General features: G+C 45.6%; 1 protein-coding gene across 1 annotated transcript in view; it reads right to left on the reverse strand.

Moving 5' to 3' along the window:
- Window positions 1-19594, reverse strand: part of RILP (Rab interacting lysosomal protein) — a 130290-nt gene that overhangs the window by 62335 nt on the left and 48361 nt on the right. The window contains exon 2 of the mRNA XM_085649061.1: window positions 1922-2045. Within this exon, the coding sequence (XP_085505187.1) occupies window positions 1922-2045 (124 nt within the window). The remainder of the gene's footprint in view (window positions 1-1921; window positions 2046-19594) is intronic.

Genomic DNA, 19594 nt, shown 5'->3' on the forward strand with positions numbered 1-19594 from the left:
GCTCGGAGTGACATGACCGTATAAATAAATTCGACCTTCAGACTCATTTCCTTATATGGTCCGAAAACTCTTCGGTGACTGGCCATATCCTTATAATACGCCGTTTGGAGTACTTTATCAGATATATCATGCCTGCTAGAAATAGTCTCCATATTATTGCCTAAAGGTCTACCTCTCCAGTTCATACCAGATGGAAGTATAGTCTATTACATGGGTACTCGCAAACATTCCTCCGGGGGCCGCAAAATACTATCTGTGGCTATACCCCTGTGCACCACAGCCAGGAAGCTTACAAGCTTACACTTGCAAAGTGTATAGAAGGCCTGGGTGTGTCTCAGACCTCTTCTTAATTAAAGATTTTCCAATCCTCGTGAATATCCAGAAAATTTACATTACCCATTTAAAAAGGACATTTATATAAGTATTAGTATACATTCACAAGAAGACTAGGATTCCAAAGTAGCCATAATATAGCACACAACCTTTATGATTATACAGTCGATTTAACAAATATTAGGTGATCAGCTTTAAGGCCCAATACAGTTAAAACCGAGATATGCACATAACTTGGTATTGACTTATTTACCACATGCAATACTCACCAATAGTACTCCACATTTACTGTAAGCCTCTGATGTTGCTTAATGGCCAACAAAGAAGCTCATATTATAGATGGGCAACTAGCTTTGCCGGATATGATTATTTTAGGATCCACCAGAGAGAGGATGTAGCGGCTAGGCGGTCGACCTCAAATCTGGGGAACCGGGTTCGATTCTCAGAAACAACGCTCAGCATCCTGTTATTCTGGGCAAATCACTTAATATCCCCGTGCCTAACAAAAATGAATGTGTCCTTATTGTAACGCAACTGGTGCTCATGTAAAGCGCTCCGATACCCGATAATTTCGGGTCAAGTTCTTGCTATATAAAACTCTGGAGAAAAAAAAAGCCTACAGCCCTTGGTTACCATATGCAATAATTCAGGGAAAATATGAATTGGGTACCATGCATGATTACTGCAGAGTGATTTTAATATTTTTAATTTACACAGGAAAAGCTGCTGATAGTATTTTCCTTTGCTTGTCAAGTTTTGGATGGAGTAGTGCAAGATTTCTTCTCCATCTTCACTTATATATTGGTCTTGACCCACAATTCACTTGGAGGCTGGGACAGTCATGCATGTATGGAAGCAAGTGCTTACGAAGACAAACTATTTGAAAAAGATTTGCGGTTCCTTGTTGAGCAAAGTTGTGCTGCTGAATTTCTGTTGAAGTTCCAACACATGTAAACAAATGCAACTAGTCAAAGAAAGGCGAGAAAGACCTCTTTATACCACATCGGATTCCAACTTTCTTCCATTATTTCGAAGTGTAAGTAGAAATTCCTTTCTAGAAAAATATATTCTATGAGGTATACAGTAAAAAAAAAATTAAAAAAAAATTGAAACCGACTTTACCATGTATCCATGTACGGAACAAAGATTTCCACAAACCCTTGTACAATTCAGTCCGGTATCAACAATCACGACTGTTACAAACCCCAGCGAGTGCTCGGTCACTTCTGTATGCTGCATGATTTTAGTGATCAAAAAGGACGTGGAGAAAATCTAGCTTGCAGATGGTAGGGTAGAGGGTGGCAGAATGGGCAAAGAACAACTTTTAGACGAGTTTACTGGCCCTCAGTCCAGAGTATCCACTCTTTCTTACTAGATAATTGAGCCCCAGAATTTTCTTACACTCGCTCTCAAACTAGAAATCCACTATCCTACAATACAGAGTGTACTGACTCTATGCATGTCACTGATTCCTAGAGTACAGCTACTGTCTCATAGGTGCACAAGTCCCAAGTGATTTGTGTCTGGTTAGTGGTAAAGGTAACCAGCCAGCCTTATGTTCGTTTCCACTTCTACCACACCAGCTTACCATCCTGAGACTGGTTTTCGGCCAGTTGGACAAGCAATTTCTGGTTCTCCTCCTTGAGATGCGCCACCTCGTTCTGAAGAAGATGTTCCTTTTTCTGGGCTTCGAAAAGTTTCTGCTCCAATTCCTGTGCAAGTGAAACGTATGAATTAATCCTCTACACCAAACTAACATAAGAATATTCAGAATACATGCCCAGGTGTGAGCCAGTGTCACACCTGGAAACTAATTCTCGGCTAGTCACTTAAAGTCACCAACAAATTGAGCATGTCCAATTTGGTTATAATCCACTGTTGTCCTCTGCACTTTCCACACTAATTTAATGGCAATACAACGTACGCTCTTTTCAAATAGTAGCCAAAGCATTGCAATACATGCTTCCTTAAAACCATGAGCTGCACACCACAACCCACGCTTTCTTCAAACCCTGATCCATGGATTCTACACAATTCATGTTCTGCTGAGCTCTGATGTATTGCAAACGCGTTCCTTTAACTCCGAGATTCAACAAAACACTATCAGTTCCTTAAAACCAACCAATTAAATGAAGCCCATGCTCTACCTGAGCTAGGAGCAAGCCTACAAAGGGCATGTCCTCCTCAATTCCTGAGCCACGCCAGAGTAGCCTGCTCTCCTCAAAAGCCTTTGCTGTGTCAGAGCAGAATTTGTTCTCCTCAAATTCTGCACTGAATTTACCACAGGTCATTTCTAAAAAGATTCGTACAGATCCAGCTCAACCCGATAACAGTGTACCTAAAAATGCATTTAAGAACAACCAGATTAAAGTAAAGGAGTTACACATACAGCAGTGAACATCTTGGTACTTAGCAGGGATCAGAGAGCCTTGGGACATATGGTACCCTTTTGCCTTTGGCAATTTATCTGGCCCACAAAGTATCACAGGCCAAACGCCTCAAGATTACAGACCTTAATCTGGAATTGGACATTGTAGGTCACAAAAAAAAAGCCAGAGGACATTATGGGAAGCACGAGTGATATGATCTACAAGTCCTATTTGAGTAATCCAGTTCTGCACACACAAAAGACGTAATACACAAGTGAAGCTCTGCATGATGAGGAAGCTTCCAAAGACTATGTGTCAATGCAAAGGCATAAGGCAAAGATTTTAATGTTGAATGAGAGAAATGATTGGTGTGAAGAATCTGAGCACTTCGAGTTTATAAAAGCCAAACTTAAGTGTACCAACTATGTGAAATCGCAAATTAAGGCTATAGTGGATGAATAACTCAAGGTTACAAATCACAAACAGTACACTCCACAAATAAAGTCAACACTCAGCCCTACCAAGTACCACGCATCAGGCGTAAAGACTAATAAATATCAGTATGGTGATCCGCATCACCGCACTGAAATGCAAAGTCACGCATTTTGTAGCGCTGCTATTAGCACTGAGGAAAGCAGCTCACAATCCATGCTGCTCTGGCAGCCACAGACGGTGACTGACAGACAGTGCCGGCAAGTTTAGGAGGGAGGGGGCAGAAGGGACAATCACGCACACATACACAGTCATGCATTCACGCGTACACACAAAAACATATCCATTCACAATACTCATTACCAAACATTCATACATAAATGCACCAAACATATATTTAAAAAACAAAAAACACTTACCTGCTTCTCTGCTCCGGAGGTCATAGGCGGCTTGGGACTGCTGCCTTCCCTCATTGGCTGACCAAATGTCAGCCAATGAGGGAAGGCAGCAGTCCCAACGTAATCACACAGTGGGGTGGGGTCAGTGAGACTGCTGGCCCCACCCCACTCTGTGGTAAAGTATCACTGATTGAACCTCGGTCCTGGGCGCTTCAGGGCTTAAAACGGAAGCGCCAAGGTGCGAGGCAAGCAGTGATGCTATCCCTTGTCACTGTGGCAAGGGCCTCGAGGTCCTTTGCTGAACTGAGGAGGTCACGCCCACAGGAGCTGTGACGTCCTCAGCCCAGCAACGTTCAGCTCCGGCAGCCAGGAGCCTGAGCATTTAGCGCATGTCTGGCTCCTGGCTGCCTGACCTGAAGATGAACAGTGTCTGTCAAGCTGACTTTTGTTCAGCCTGACATACACCATTCATGAGGGCCAAAAGGTGGTTTTCATTGCTTGATTTTGGTTACAAGAAAGTGTCACACATAGTCGTTGAATGTCACTCATAAGTACACTGAAATTATGACAATGTCACACACAAGCAATTTGAAACCTTGACAGCTATGGACACTTCACATGCTTAAAACCACTTGGATCTGAACTCTTCAAACATGAAGCAGAACGTGTGCCCTTCAAAGATAGTGCTAATATGATAACTCATGTTCTCTTCAGGACTACCAGAATCGCAACAAAAAAACAACAACAAATAAAACATCTGACAGAAATATCCTGTCCTAAATAACACTTACAAAACATATATCACCCCATTAGAGTTAAAAATAGAGAATCTACACCCAATTGGAGAATATGTTTGTAAAGTTTGTAAAGGATATTTAGGACACAGTATTTCAGTCACATTTTATTTTTGCTGCCTATATTTTGACATACAGCCCTCATCAGACTGAGAGGTTGGAAAATAACCTGGGCACTCATTAAACTCATGTCAGAACAGGAAAATACTGCGTACAGAAAAAACGAAATGCACTATTTTCACATTTGTTTCCGAAGGGAGAACACGTGGTATTAGGATGGCACAAGCATACCAGCAACATCTCTGGGAACTGTTCTCTCTAACTCTACCATTTAAACATAACCCACTCGCTATAGCTCAAAACAAATCATTCTTGTGTTATCCTACTGAAATGCGCCGCTTTGCTAATAACCCTCCTTCCCATAAGTGAGGTGAGCTACAACCACCAGCTCAAACTAAGCACAAAAGTCAAGCATAATTTATATAATGCATGAAGATGGGTAACAGGAAAAGAGGCACGACGCTCTACTTTCAGATCACTGGCTACCCAACCAGTGTGTTCTTATATGTGCGCATAGCAAATTAATGATCAATTGGAGAAAATCAACTGCTGTCAACAAATCCAAACTCTGATCCTCAATGCAAGAAAACTTGTTTATTCATATGATACTGTCCACCAATCTTTCACGACAAAGTGAAGAACATTCACAAATTCCTATGTTTTTGAGTTATCACGAGAAAGGGCATATCAAACCAGTAATTAAGCTGTACAAGAATTGAGATTCAAACAAATTGTGGCCCTGAAGAGGTGACTGTCACGAAACATGTGTTTGCTTTTCTATTAAGTGATAATCAGTTATTTTGATGTTTAGATGGCTGAAGAGTAGGGGCGCAACTAGAGGAGGGGGGGGAGGGGGGGGGGTGACACTCCCAGCCAGGGCTGGCCCTAGCACTGGTCTCACACGGTGCAACAGTCTTTTTTGCCGCCCCTCCTCCATTTTCTCCTTATCCATTAATTACCTCACTACTACTCACCAACAATGCACCTCATCTCTCTACAGCACTGTAGGAATGTAGGATCTGCTTTCATAGTCACCCCCACTTTTTCCTAGTGTCAATGTTTTTTCTGACTAGTCTGACTGGAATCCTGCTAATCAGGACCCCAGTCTCTGTGCTTCCTCCCTAAAAATTGGACATCGTGAGTACTTAGGTACCTCACAGATTAGCTACTGATGAACCCTTTCAAGTCCCTTGTATATGGTACTAAGGTACCCAGGGAATACACCAGGGCCCCCACCCCCATGGGCTGAAGCATGTATTATGCCACTCATGAGGGACCACTTAAATTGTGTCTACAGGCCTGCCATTGAAGCCTGTGTAAGCTGGTGCTAGCACCACTTACGACAGATATAGGTTTCCTACATCTGAGGGCACTGCACTTAAAACCTATAAGCCAACACTAAGGCAGGCCTTTCAAGTGCGAGGGTGCCCTGTGCACGAGCAGGGCACCCCTACAACCTTCGGAGTCCATTCTCCTGGGTTGTGAGTGCATCAGCCATTATAATACATTGAGTGGCCATGCGTTATTACGTGATGGCCATCTCTAAACTGGCTGTAACTAACCCTGTTGTGTTTGGTATCAAACATGTTGGAATCATACCCAAACACCGTAAATGTTGTTGAGAGAATGATTCCATGCACTGCAAAGCTCCTCCGGGAGGCCCTCAGTGCTCCTGGTACCAGTCTTCTAAACTCGGACAGCAAGCTATGGCTGCTGCCGACCAGAGACCCGATTCTGCCCCCCTGCTGCTGAGCCAGGCTCGGGCAGGGGAAGGCATGACAATAGATTTCCTGTCACAAGAAGGTGTAACCACCTCCCAGACAGGATTTAATGTATTGGGACAAGGTGGGAGAGCTTGCCAGCACCACCACGGAGACTGCTTGTGGGGCACATTTGGTGCCCTCCTTGCATACTCCAATCCAAACCAGCTCAGGGAGCCGTTGGCTCCCACTCTGGCGTGAAACTGGACAAAGGAAATGGGAGTATCCTCCCCACTGTCCAGCCCCTCCTCTGGGAGGGACCCCTGAATCGTCCCATCATCACCTTAGGGTACTTATGTGCTTACCTGTAGGTGGATCTCTACATTCATCGTGGGACAAGATTCAGATCGAACTCCACTTCATCTCACTTTCCGGGCACTCTGGACTTCGTGTTGGGAACAGAGACCGCAACTGGGAAGACTCCTGCTGCTTCTGGTCTCGTCGTGGTGCAAGTCTTCTGCAACGTCTGTGCCCGTGCTCCATACAGGTTCTTCACAGGGCCTGTGGACATCAAAGACACCCAAAGGAGTCACTCTCCTGCATCTGCAGGCACCACAATGCAGCTGACCGGTCTGCTGATCCTGGACTCCCACGGACTCTGAAAGGCTCAGCAACACAGGTGGCAGTTCTGCAACTCCCTCGAGGCCTGACCTGTCTTCACAGCAAGTTTGAAGCCAGTATCCCTCTTCAAAACCGCTGGAGCAGAACTCCTGTGCATCCCGTCGACTTGCCGTTGCCAAGACTTGTTGATGGTCTCCTACAGAGATCTCCGGGCTCCAAGAAGCTCCAGCATCAAGCATCTCCTGCAGCCAAGATATTCGTCCTCACCACATCCTCTGAACCGTGGCCCTTCATCCCTGGCAAGCTGTTTGAGGTCCACTTGCGACCAATGTACCTCCGGCCTGTGGGTCCTCTGGAGGGTCTTCTTTGGCTCCAGTATGCTTGCCTGCTTGCTCTGGGCCTGCTCTGACTTACCTGATCGCGGTTAGTCACTTGGACCTTGCTGGTCCCAATATTGCACCTTTTTCGAATACTGCGCCTGTTGCCAAGTCTTTTTGGTGCCCCTGGCGGACACGGACATCCTGGCTCTCGACACCAGACATGGGACAGCTTGTAACTGGCTCCTGGTCATCCTTAGAGTCGCCTAGTCCACACAGCTGCAGCTGCAACTTCCAGGGTTCTGTCAACTCTCCTGCATCGGACGTCGGTGGGCATTCGTCTTCCGTGCCTCCTGGTCACTTCTGAGTGACATAGACTGTCCCCTCTGCTTGCAGGTTCTTCTCGCCTTGAATCCACCTTTGGGTTCCACCGGACTCTTTCACCTTCTTCGCCAGGGGCATCTTTACTGAAGTCGTCCATCGTGGTCTATGGCCGTTTCCGACGTCACTTCACACCTATGCACCTGGCTTCCCTGGTGTAGGTATTCTGGTTCCTCGGGTATCCACAGGTGGGGTGACTCTCCAACCTTCCATCTTCCACTGGGTTTCTTCAGGATCCACATGGAAGGGTCGTTCTTTAAAACTGCAACCACGACTTACCCATTGACTTGTATTGAGCATGTGTTCCCACTCAGCACTCGACCTCCGTGGGGTTCCTAGATACTACCCTTCGGTGGTTTCTTGGGTCCCTGACTCTTCTACATTCTCTGGGTCCAACTTAGGTTTTGGTTTGCATTCCACGATTTTAGTATATGGCTTAGTCTCCCCCTAGGGACCACTTTGTATTTGTGCTACTTACCTGTTCTGTTACTGAAGTATTGTGTGTATTGTGGTTATATCTACGGGTAGGAGATATTGCAATGTGTTAGTGAGTAATTATAATGAATACCTAATTTTGCAAGTACACTTTGTGGTTCTTTTCCACTTAACTCACACCATAAGATTATGTACTGGTAAAACAAGCTCCTTTACACTCCTTCTAGACTAAGCCTGAAGGCTGCTCTTCACAGCTACCACTTAGAGAGCTTTATATGGTTGTCTAAGACCATTAAAATCACCATATGGGTTGTTTGGATTAGTGCAGGGTGCTACACTTACATAACGGAGCACCATATACTAAGCCAGCATTCTACAAGCACCTTTCTGACAAACATTTCATTTTTTATAGCACTACTCATAGTTTATTCATACTCAGTTCTGAGAGCTGCACGGTACACATTCTTTGTAGCAGGCACATTAACCTTCTGCGCGGTGTGGGTGGCAGAAGTACCCATGTGGATGTACCCCATGTGGATGTACGGTGAGTGATGAAACAGTGTGAGAGTAAGGTAAGAGGAGCAACTGCAGGGTGAGTGAGGTGACCATATAAATTTGGGTGCGGATGCAAGTGCAGAGTGGGACGAAAGAATGGATGGTTAGCGATGGGTTTGTTTGAGTGAGATTGCAGATTGAGCAGTGAGGGGGACAATTGAGTGAAGTGTCCATAAGTTCAGGGTGAGTAGAGTGCGTGTGTCACTGCAGGGTGAGGTACAAGGTGAACAGCACAAGTGCACTGTGCGTGCAGAGTGACCGCTGTGTGTGCAGGGTGAGCGGGTGAATGGTCTGAGTGCATGGTGATCAGTGTAAGTGCATTGTGATCGCTGTGAGTGCAGGGTGAGCGTGAAGGTGAAGGGGGAGAATGAGGAGTGAGTTATTTGAATGCAGGTGCATTCCCAGACTCTTGAAGTAACTCAGCATGTTATTGGCAGCAGCATAGGATTTCGGATACAAGTTAAACTATTGCTATTATGGCATTAATCAGGATCGAGGGTGGAGGAAATAAATATTGTGCTGATCCTGAAACAAACTTCCAGTCTTGCGATTAGGGTTGCCAGCTCATTATTTTGATGTCCCAGATGGTACAAAAATAAGCAGTAACCTAAAGCCGCATTTTCAGCACTTAGCTGTGCATACTTCGAACAGCAAATCTAAATAGAATGCACTTTTAATTGTGTTCTAGGGCTGCCTGAATGGTCCGTGACTAATAATTAAAGGGAAAAAAGACAGAAAAGTCACATTACAAATTAATACAAACTTTTAGATTAATAACCCTATTTAGTGTCAAGACAGGTCTTTGCAGGCTCTTTAAACAACAAATGGCTGGCATTTTTCTTTTGGCAACCCTACTTTATATTCCTTTTCATTAAATGCATTCTCACACTACAACAGTAACTGTAAAATGCAAATGTAAGGAATAGGCAGAGTGGGGGCCCAGGGGGTATTGGAAATAGAAAAAATGAAGCCTCCGTAACCAGTTTACAAAGGTATATAAATATGAAAATGGTCTTTAAAGACCTGTGAAAAACTCGGGCGTGCCAGAGATAAGACTCCAGACACTGCCCAGCCAAGCCCACAGCAGCTCGAGCTGCAGCAGGCCGGGCTGAGACACGCGATGGGGGAAAGGGAGGCTGGAGCCCTTTTAGCCGGAAAGAGAACGTTTCCTCTAAAACTCGTTTTTTAGGTCTCGTCTGGCGTAGATTGTGCAGACATGCGCAGTCTCGCTGGCAATATTTAATGAGTTAGGGTAGATTTCACTAGCAGGGTTGAAGCACGGCCCCTCTTTTCCATTGGCTGGCGTCACTGTTTATGCTAAACGGTGGCCAGCCATTGGAAAAGAGCGTCTAGTGACGTACACTTTTCTCTTTTAGAGCCGTCCCAGTTGGACTGGCTCGCTTGCTTTACGTTTGTAGTAAAGCCTTTTCTTATCTTTATGGGGCCATGTGTTTCAAACACATGGCCCCATAAAGACAAGAGATCACCGCCTGGAACTTCATAAAGCTCCGACGTCACCGCAAGCCGCGCTGGGATTGGCCCAGCCTCGCAGGTTGCCTAGCAGGCAGTGGAGGGGTGGGCTCGGCTGCACGCTTTCCTGCTCCCTTTCCTTACGAGGCGGCGTGTTGGAGGCCGCGCATTGCTCCGTTCTAAAGACTCTGCTGAGCCTCTGTTTGCCGACGGCGAGAGGAGCGTCGGCCTCTTGCTGCTTGGCCGATCAGAAGGCGTTCCGCCTCCACTGAAAGATTGTGGTATGTTGTAGCAGAGTTATTATTAAACGGCCGCTATTCGTTTGAGTCACTGGGATAGATTCTCCGGTGTGGTTTATCATGATTCTGTTTTGCGTCTGTTTAGTTCCAGGTATTCGGGGACTATGTTTGTGAGGGTTCTACTGGGATTGACTGGTGCCAAATGTGTTGAGGTTATGGTGATGGTGCTATCTGTTTGAAGACTAATGTTTGGCATGTCCTGTGTGTTGCTTGTGCTAGAATGTTTTTTATATCTTGTGTTAAAGTTGTGTTTAGGGTGTCTTGTAGTTTATGTATTATGTTGAGACACTCCGGGTGGGAGGTTTCGGATCTAGATTCTGGCCGGAGTGCCCTCTGTGTTATGATCAGTCAGTGTGCTGTATGTGTTAGTTTTACTGGGTCCTGTGTCGTGGGGCACATGTTGGGTTAAGGGTTATTTATGGTGGATTTGTCCTGCCCAAGTTCCCTCCTGTACAAGTTGTAAGATATGACGCTTGGCGATTCAGTGCGTACGTCTGCGCGTCCCCATGACGTCCGTATAATACGAAATGAACATGCACTAAGAAATGAGATTAGAAAGCAATACTTTGTGAGAATAGATTTGGGGATGCGCAAGCAGGGGCGGGTGCTTGTAGGGCGTGGTGTGCCTTGTGGCACAGACTTTTTTTTTTAAAGCGTGTACTTCCGGAGGGCAATTGAGCAGAAGGGGCTGCAGTGATGGTGGTGCGAGTTAGAGGTCCAAGCAAGTGAGGCACCATTGGAGTTCTGGTGTGCAAACAAATCACTGCTGGTATTTTTGGCGCATGATGCAAATAGACACGGAGGAAGTGCCGAGAAAGTGATTGTGTATGAAGGAACGAGAGAAGGGGTGGCTTCCGTCAGTAAAAAAATCTGTTCATTTTCTGCCCTGCCAGTCACCGCTGGAACGTGACACTGCTCAACACTGTAGAGAGGCACCCCCGGCCAGACATCTGAGGGACAAGGGCAACAGATGGAGAGAAGACTTGTGCACACGGCTTCAGAGCCTGGCCCGCACCGAGCAGAGAGGTGCATTACGACCGAAAAATCACGTAATGGATCTGAGGGCCAATAACTGCCCAGTGGGTATTCGAGCAGAGAATACAGCTCTGTCAGTGCACCTCTGCCTTGCCTACAGCGCAACCTGCTTACCCATCACTGGGGGCACACTTGCATACATGCCAATAGACCAGAATCATGCGCGAGACGCACGATTTTTGACACACAAAAAAGGTTTTATCTCGCCTTTTATTAAGTTAAAGCCATTTGCTTGGCTATATAATACCATTAGCAAAGCAAATGGCTTTAACTTAATAAAAGGCGAAGCCTATTGCATTTTCAATGCTTGTTGTTGATATATAGTTAATCAAATTGTGCAGAGAAAAAAGTTCAATACCCCTGTTCAACACCCAACAAAAGCACACAAACACAGCCTGCATCAAAAAAATAAAACTCTTTCTCCACGAGTTGCTCACAATGTCCTATTACACTGAATAAAAGGGCAAGTTGATTTTCATGTAGAGAATAGAACTAGGCAGGACAACTCTGGTCAGAACTAGTTTACAACGGATCAAATAAAAACCATTTCATTCTAAATCTCATAATTGAACCGGGAGAACAAAACCGAGTAGTCATCATTTGGAACGGATCGGATCCCACACCTTTTCATATTTTTTCAAGACATCACCACAAAAAAATCTTCATGGCATCATCTGAGTACATGGCCCACCACAGACTCATCATACTTGACTTTCTCCCCATCCTGAAAGAAATAGTTAGTGATATATTTCGAGTGAATGCTCTGTTTTGCACAGATTACTCATCTGAACAGGCGTCAGGCTGGATGAGAGATTATGTCAATTCTACAATGATTTCAGGAACAGGGACGGCATGGCTTAAAAAAATTGTGCTGTCCTTATTATCCTTTCCGCCGTCACTGCTAATGGCACACAACAAGCACGAAGACACAGCAAAAAAAAAAAAAAGTGTCAAAAATTAAGGCTCCTATGTTAGAAGAACAAAACCCCAGAAATTAATATCCAGGAAGACAGTTTCCACCAGAAAAGTCAAAAGGGAAATACGCATTAGAAGAAACGGTTACTTTAGCTCGAAAACAAAGAAGACCTCACAGTAGTGCACCAGAAAACCCGAGGCGGGTCTGAGGATTAACCTGATATCATAGACATAACTGCTGGAGCACAGGTCACCTAGAACTTGCTCAATCCCTAGACTTCCCAACCCAGCCTGTGGCTGTACTAAAAGATATGAGCAGAGGATGGCATTTCTACAATGTAAACTTCAAGGCAAGGCTTGTAGAATCCAAAGAGCCAGTGGTTCCCAAACTGTGCACCGTGGCTCCCTTGGGAGCCGTCAAACCTAGCTGGGGGAGCCAAGCTCCAAGCACTTTAATGCATTTAATGTTGAAGGGTCCATTGGCTTTATTTAAACTAATTAGACTTAAACGCATTATTCCGATGATTTGTAAGTGGCATGCCTAAAGCTGTAAACGTAGTGCTTAATTGATGCCATATCAAGGGAAATGACCTCCATAATTCACTGGTTCTCCACGTTCCAACACTCCCAAAGAAGGCGGAAGATGCCCGATTAATTTTGTTAGACTCGTTAATGGTTTTATTTTTTTTCAGAATGCATTTTACACTAATGCAAGTTATTAGGAAAGTACAGTTGTCCTGTCTATTAAACACACTTAGTATTATTAAGTATTGACATTTGTACTTGAATCATAGGTACTTCCAGTACACATTTCATTCAGTACACACACATTTCCGTACAAGCCTGGAGCACAGGGAAGTAAAACACCATATACGGCATAATGCCAACATCTGAAAGCAAGAAAAAGACGTTTAAAAAAAAAAAAAAAATCTGAGGAATTTATTTTACTTGCATTGATTTGGAGGCAATTTTAGGGAGGAGATAGCAAAAATAAAGCTGCATGTGGTTTAAAAACCATGAGTCACCCTTCTAACACAGGTGTGCTGGCACGTATGACACAGGTAGAAATGTAAGTGCATGTAAATATTCTTCAAGTGCAGAAACACTTTGGCAATGGGGCCTACAAGCATGGGGGTGCTATCTAGCACTGTAAGTGGGATAAAAAGGTTTGAGAGGGTACTCTAAAAAAGGCATGGGCAAAGTGTAACTAGGAGTATTTTATTAGAGGCGCTGCCTTAGTAATACAAAACACCCTGCGTATATGATTATAATACCTCTACCCACTTCATCCCAATTATTTTCAGGAAGAAAAATGCAAGTACTCCCGAGGATGGGCTTACATCCCCCCCCACCCTCCAAAAAAAAGTAACATTAGGGAGCCATGAGCAATGGCCAATAAGTCAAGGGAGCTGCAGGTTGAAAAAGTTTGGGAGCCACTGCACTGAGCCATTATAGTGGCTAGAAAATGGTGATTGGTGGATCCAAACAAAAAGCTTGCAATTCTAGCGTCCTTTCCGACCGAAAAAGTCATGTAAATGCTTATAAAGAGAATTGCGCAAAACATACCAACGAAAACTTGTGTTGCCATAACCTTGGTCAGTGTGATGAGTTGATAAGACTTTTTCCTAAAAAAACAAGCACTGAAAATGCAACAGGTCTCGCCTTTGATTAAGTTAAAGCCATTTGCTTTGCTAGTGGTATTGTAAAGCAAATGGCTTTAACTTAATCAAAGGCGATACCTATTGCATTTTCAATGCTTGTTTCTTGTTGTTTGTGAACATGGCTGTAAGTGGGCTCCTCTGCCTGCGTGCTTGAATATGTGCGTCTACGCCTGCCCCTATGTGCATATATAATACAAAAGTAAAACCTATTTGATTTATCAGTGATTGTACGTTCTGGCTTTTCTTTGCAGCGTCACCTTTGTAGTGTAAGGTTTTATAAAATTGAACGCTCGGATACACATTTTCAAGTAAAGCAGCCAGGCTGCTTCGGAAAGTGAGAAGACTTGTAATTTACACAACCTGTCATGAAATATCTTCTCACAACTTGCAGGCAATGACCAAGATCCAGTCTATATTCACAATACTTACCTTCAGAAGCCCTGAGACAAAGAGCTGGAGGCCTGAGCAGTAAGATGTAGGACTTTACATCAAAGCTGCAGCGCTTTTTCTGGGATAAATCCCTTTTCTTGATTAAGTGTTATTAAAGCATTTTACCAGAGTCGATATAGCGGCTTTTGTCGGTTTGCCTTGGACGACGCCTGCCCAATTAGTCTCTAATTCATGTAACACCTCCATAAGGCCTTTCAGCCAAATGCCTCCTCCATTTGTCTTCCTTGCAGGGGACGAGCGCGCAATATCAAGGGGAGCCGAGCAAACAGGAAGCCCGAAGATGAATAGAAAGATCCTGTGTGAGAAGCACCCTCTTAAGGAGAGCCGCAGCCCGTCTGTCCCCACGCTGCAGGAAGCGCACACTCGTGTGTGCTGTGGACGAGACACGCTGACACAGACTCTGATGGCACTTGTCAAGTCAAGCATTTGCAATGCTATAGGTTTCGTATTTACGCGAGTTTGAGCTATTGGCATTGTAAATGACAATGCCTTTTATTTATGTTTTGCAAACAAACACATAAATAAAAAGGCATTGTCATTTACAATGCCAATAGTTCAAACTCGCTTAATTGCGAGACCTATTGCATTGCAAATGCTTTATTTTTTTTATAAATAATACTTGGTCATCGTGGGGGAGGTGAGGTCAAATGCTCCCCACTGAGTTATACCTCTGTTTAGTTCTTAATTGTATTAGGTCATACAGGACTAATTTGACAGCCTTCAGAATATAATATAATCTTTGTGGGCCAATGTAATAAGGTTATTTGTCAGTATCAGCTAGGCTGAGATTGCTGCGACATATTAACATTCTGATGACATGGTTTACATTCCGCACTTGAGTGGTTGATGTAACAGTTGTTGTTGTAACTGCGTCTGGTTGAGACACAGTTAGGTGGTTTCTTGTCTCTTGATAATAAGTCTCTTGACAGAAAGAAGTGAGGCCTGCGACTACGATTTATTACAACCATTTTGGCGACGAACCTACATGGAGCGTCGAGTGCAGACGGAGCGTCGCAGCACGAATCAGCTACAAAGGGAGGAAGTTGGCGGACAGGCAGTGGATGACACAGTAAGGGCAACTGTGACGACTTGCCCATTAAGGTACTGCTGCATGTTTATGAATATCTTGGGAGTGCTTACTTCGGTGTGTCCAGCGAGGTGTGCGAGCGCTCTCACGAGCAGACTGTGCACAACCAGGGGCGGAGGAGAGGTGCGTCACGAAGAGTAAAACTCACACGCACCTTCATTCATGCTACATGTACACCTTAAAGAATGTACACCTTAAAGCCTTCGGCATGTCCTACATGGTGTGAGGTACACCCCAGCAAGCTGTGTGCACATCTGGAGGCATGCGGGAGCCGTGTTGCATCAGCTGTTATTTCAAACGTGCTAGAAACATTCAACAAGTGTTCTGTGCAAGCGCGTATTCTGCAATTAGGCGGTAGAGTATGTTTATAAATAGACATATCTAAAAGGAAAGGTTCCTCTTTGGCGTGATGTTTAGCTGCTGCAGACATATGCTTACCTCAGGCATTGGTGTGGTAAACCCGTGCAGCGTGCACTGTGTTCAACGACTCTGGGTCGGCAGCAGAATACTTCTGTTCAAGAAAAGACTATTTCTGGTTGGCATTCAGTTCAAACATCAGGAAAAAAAAGCTCTCGGCTTTGGCAAAGGCAGCCGCTTGTTAATAATTGCATCGCGCTTTCACTTTAAGTGAAAGGGCGATGAAAAAATAAACACACGGCTGCCTTTGCCAAAGGTGAATGATAACAAAAAAGCGCTAATTAGGAGACACTGTCTCCTGCCGCCGGTTAGAGATCCAATCCCGCTGGGTGTGGATAAAAGGAGACAGGGTAACAAGCAGTGAGTGCAATGCCGTCAGTGCAATCATTGCACTGCCTTTGGCATAATTTGTGACGCCAAACGACGCGCACAAATCAAAACTGAAGGCGGAGCTGGGACAAGGCTTCTGGAATCGTATCGATTCCAAGAAGCCTCGTATGACGAGAGCAGAGCATGCCCTGTTTACGTCAGGCAGAGACCTAAAAAAATGGCAGACATCCAGGTCGCTTTCTCCAACACAGTTGAGGCAAGAATCCACTTGGCTCAACCCAGTGTATGTTTCATTCCATAGATATGCCTGGGAGGAGGAAAATCCGCCAAAGAACCCACGAAGGCCAGGGATGAAGAGGCGTGGAGGACGCCCAGAGCGACGTGCCCAGAGACTGGGCTGCAGCCACGACAACAACTCCGGCGCTCATGACGGGGACGCCCGAGCATCTGTGTCTGGCCCACTAGAATACCGTCGCACAACCGCCAAGAGTCCCAGGGCACAAACAGAGTCTCACGCGGCATCAGCCAGGCCAGAGAGAGAGTGAGAGAGACTGCGGCCTTGTCAGGCGCGCCCGCTCAAACGGGTAAGAGGCCTACAGGGAAGGCTGGTGCTACAGTGGAAGGCTGGTGCTGAAGAGCGTCTAAAGAGGTGGAGCACAGTCCCTGGGGCGGGGCGCAGGTTGAGGATACAAGCCACAGCGCAAATAATTAGATAAAGTTTGCAGCTTGTGAGCGGGGCCTGGGGCCGGACATACTGAGCAAGTATGCCGGGCGGCCCATATGAGAGACTGCTACGACCCTGAGAAGCATTCATTGAACGAAATAGGGCCGAGGAGGCCTTCCCACACCATATCCTAGAATTTAACCACGGTGTGCCCAACTGCCAAAGGAAGGCTTAAGGAGGCAGCACTAGAGCACAGGGATAAAGGGCTGAATATGCTGCGTTGCACTTAAAACACTCCTATTACATAGGGGGGGACAAGCCGGGCCATCTGCTGGCAAGTAAGCTTTGAGCGCGAAGCCAACAGACAAAAGTCCATTCTCTCAGGGGTCACAGCGGGGAGGAACTCACAGATGACGAAGACATAGCAGAAACATTCCGGGACTTTTATGCGGAATTTTAGAAGGAGGAGGCCCTAGCAGACCACTACTTATCATATTTAGAAGGAGCTCACACATCTAAGATAACTACCGATCAAGCGGACTCTCCTGATGCGCCTATAAGGATTGAAGAGGTGATCGTGGCGATATATTCCGCCTTAAGTCTCTCAAGTCGCCGGGTCCAGATGGATTTTCAGCTGCTTTTTAGAAGACAGTCTGCCAACCCTTGGTTCCGATCCGGACACGATTATTTAACTCCTTTGGGGTACCGGGATCGATCTCCTCCAAAATGTTAGCGGCGGCCATTGTGGTCCTATCCAAACCTGGGAAGGACAAAGAATTATGTGGCTCCTACCGCCCTGTATCCCTTCTCAATGTGGACTTAAAATTGTTCACAAGTATCTTGGCTAAAAGTTTAGTCCCACTGATGCCAGCTATATTTGAGCCCGATCAAGCAGGATATATGTAAAACCATCAAAACGGGGATAATACCAAACGGATTCTTCATTTTAATTAATACGACCCATCATACAAATATGGACGCACTCTTATTGACAGCAGACGCGGAGAAAGCGTTTGACCTGGTGGATTGGGGATACTTAGAAATAACACTGGCCCACTTTGGCATGGGGGATCGATTTCGATCATGGGTGGCAATATGCTACAGCTCTCCCACAACTTCAATTAGGGTTAATGGCATTTCTTCTCATCCTTTCTCCATTCAAAGGGTACTAGTCAGGGGTGCCCTTTGAAGCCCCTTCTATTTGCCCTCTACATTGAACCACTGGCCCAAAAAGTTCAAGATAATCCACACATTAAGGGCATTCCATTTGGGGGGGGGGGGGGGGGGGGAAGCCAACTCAATAAGCCTATATGCCGATGACATATTAGAATCACTTGAGTCTCCGGAGAGGTCGCTACTGGCTTTTCAAGAAGAACTGTAGACCTTGGTCGGGGCTCTGGTTTCCGGTTAAACGTAGGTAAATCACAGGCCCTCAGCCTATACGGGACGTTTGAGGGTTCAGCGACAGTGGGAAATCAATTCCCGGAGGCCCAAGCAGCTCACTCTATCCAGTATCTGGGGATAGGTCTGGCCTCAACCATTAAGCAAACGGTCATGTTGATTTACGCTAAACTAGCTCGACAGATTAAGAAAGATTTAGCTAGCTGGAGACATCATCGCCTGTCACTCCTGGGTCGCATTACAGCCATTAAAATGTCAACTCTACCTAAAGCATTATATCTGTTTCAAACATTACGGGTCTCCCCGCCTAAGGGAACCCTCACTTCACTACAAAAGGACATACTCCACATTGTCTGGGCAGGAACTCGCCCGCGCATGTGACGGCAACTGGGTTATTTGAGCCCAGAGGATGGGGGATCCCAAATTTAATTGATTTTTTTTTTTAGCAGCTCAGATGAGATATTTGGTGGAGTGGAGATGAGATGAATAAGAAAAACGATGGCTGTTCCAGGACAGGGCGATAGCAGGACTCCCCCTGTGGAAGGTGCCTTTTCTAAAGAAATCCGACAGGCCCCGGCGTCTCCAGAGGTCAGCCATTACAAAGTCAGTGATGGAGGTGTGGGACGGGGTGGCCACTAGAAGGGAACTCACAACTTTTTCCTCTCCCATGACGCCACTGTCTGAGAACAGGGCGTTCTCCCTGGGTATGCAGGGCAAGTCATTTACAGCATGACAGGCTACCCTATGCAGGGCAGCAGGACAAATATTCGATGTTGAGGGGATTATTCCATTCCCACAGCTGCGGCAGGAATACACATTACCAGAGTCAGAACGGTTATGTTACTAGCAGTTAAAACACTGGCTGCTCCATCCCAGTACACATCCACAAGTTAGCCGCCGGTTGACGAGATATGAAAAATGGCTGTTCACAAAAAAACAACGATAAGAATCTGATCTCCGAACTATATGCTATGCTTCGTTAACCGTCCCCCCTGCAACCCACACCTAGCCAGAAACGTTGAGCAAAGGAAATAGAGAGGGACCTATCGAGTGGGGAGAAATTTACTATAGGGCCAAAGACACCACACAAAATACGCTCAGTAGAGAAACTGCCACCAAAATAGCTACTTATTGGTACCAATCGCTAGTGCGCCTTAAAGGAAAAACTGAACGTAGCACTACTTGTTGGTGGGGGTGTGGGGAAGGTGGTACCCTCTTGCATTTGCTGAGGGATCGCCCCGTCTTGGCATCTTATTGGCCCAAGATTTTAGACAAAAAAAGATCAGCTGTTTGACACACAGATCAAAAGATGTCCAGCATACCTAGTACTGGGATTGCCCAATCCTTTAACATTCCCATTGAAATCTCGTAAGGGGAGACAGATGGGTCTGGCGCTGGGGGTGCGCTTCAAAACATTTTGACACACTGGGGGACGTAAACAGTACCTACGTACCTAGGCTGGCTAGATAG

The sequence above is a fragment of the Triturus cristatus genome, chromosome 3_2, assembly GCF_964204655.1.
Source record: "Triturus cristatus chromosome 3_2, aTriCri1.1, whole genome shotgun sequence".
Taxonomy (NCBI): domain Eukaryota; kingdom Metazoa; phylum Chordata; class Amphibia; order Caudata; family Salamandridae; genus Triturus; species Triturus cristatus.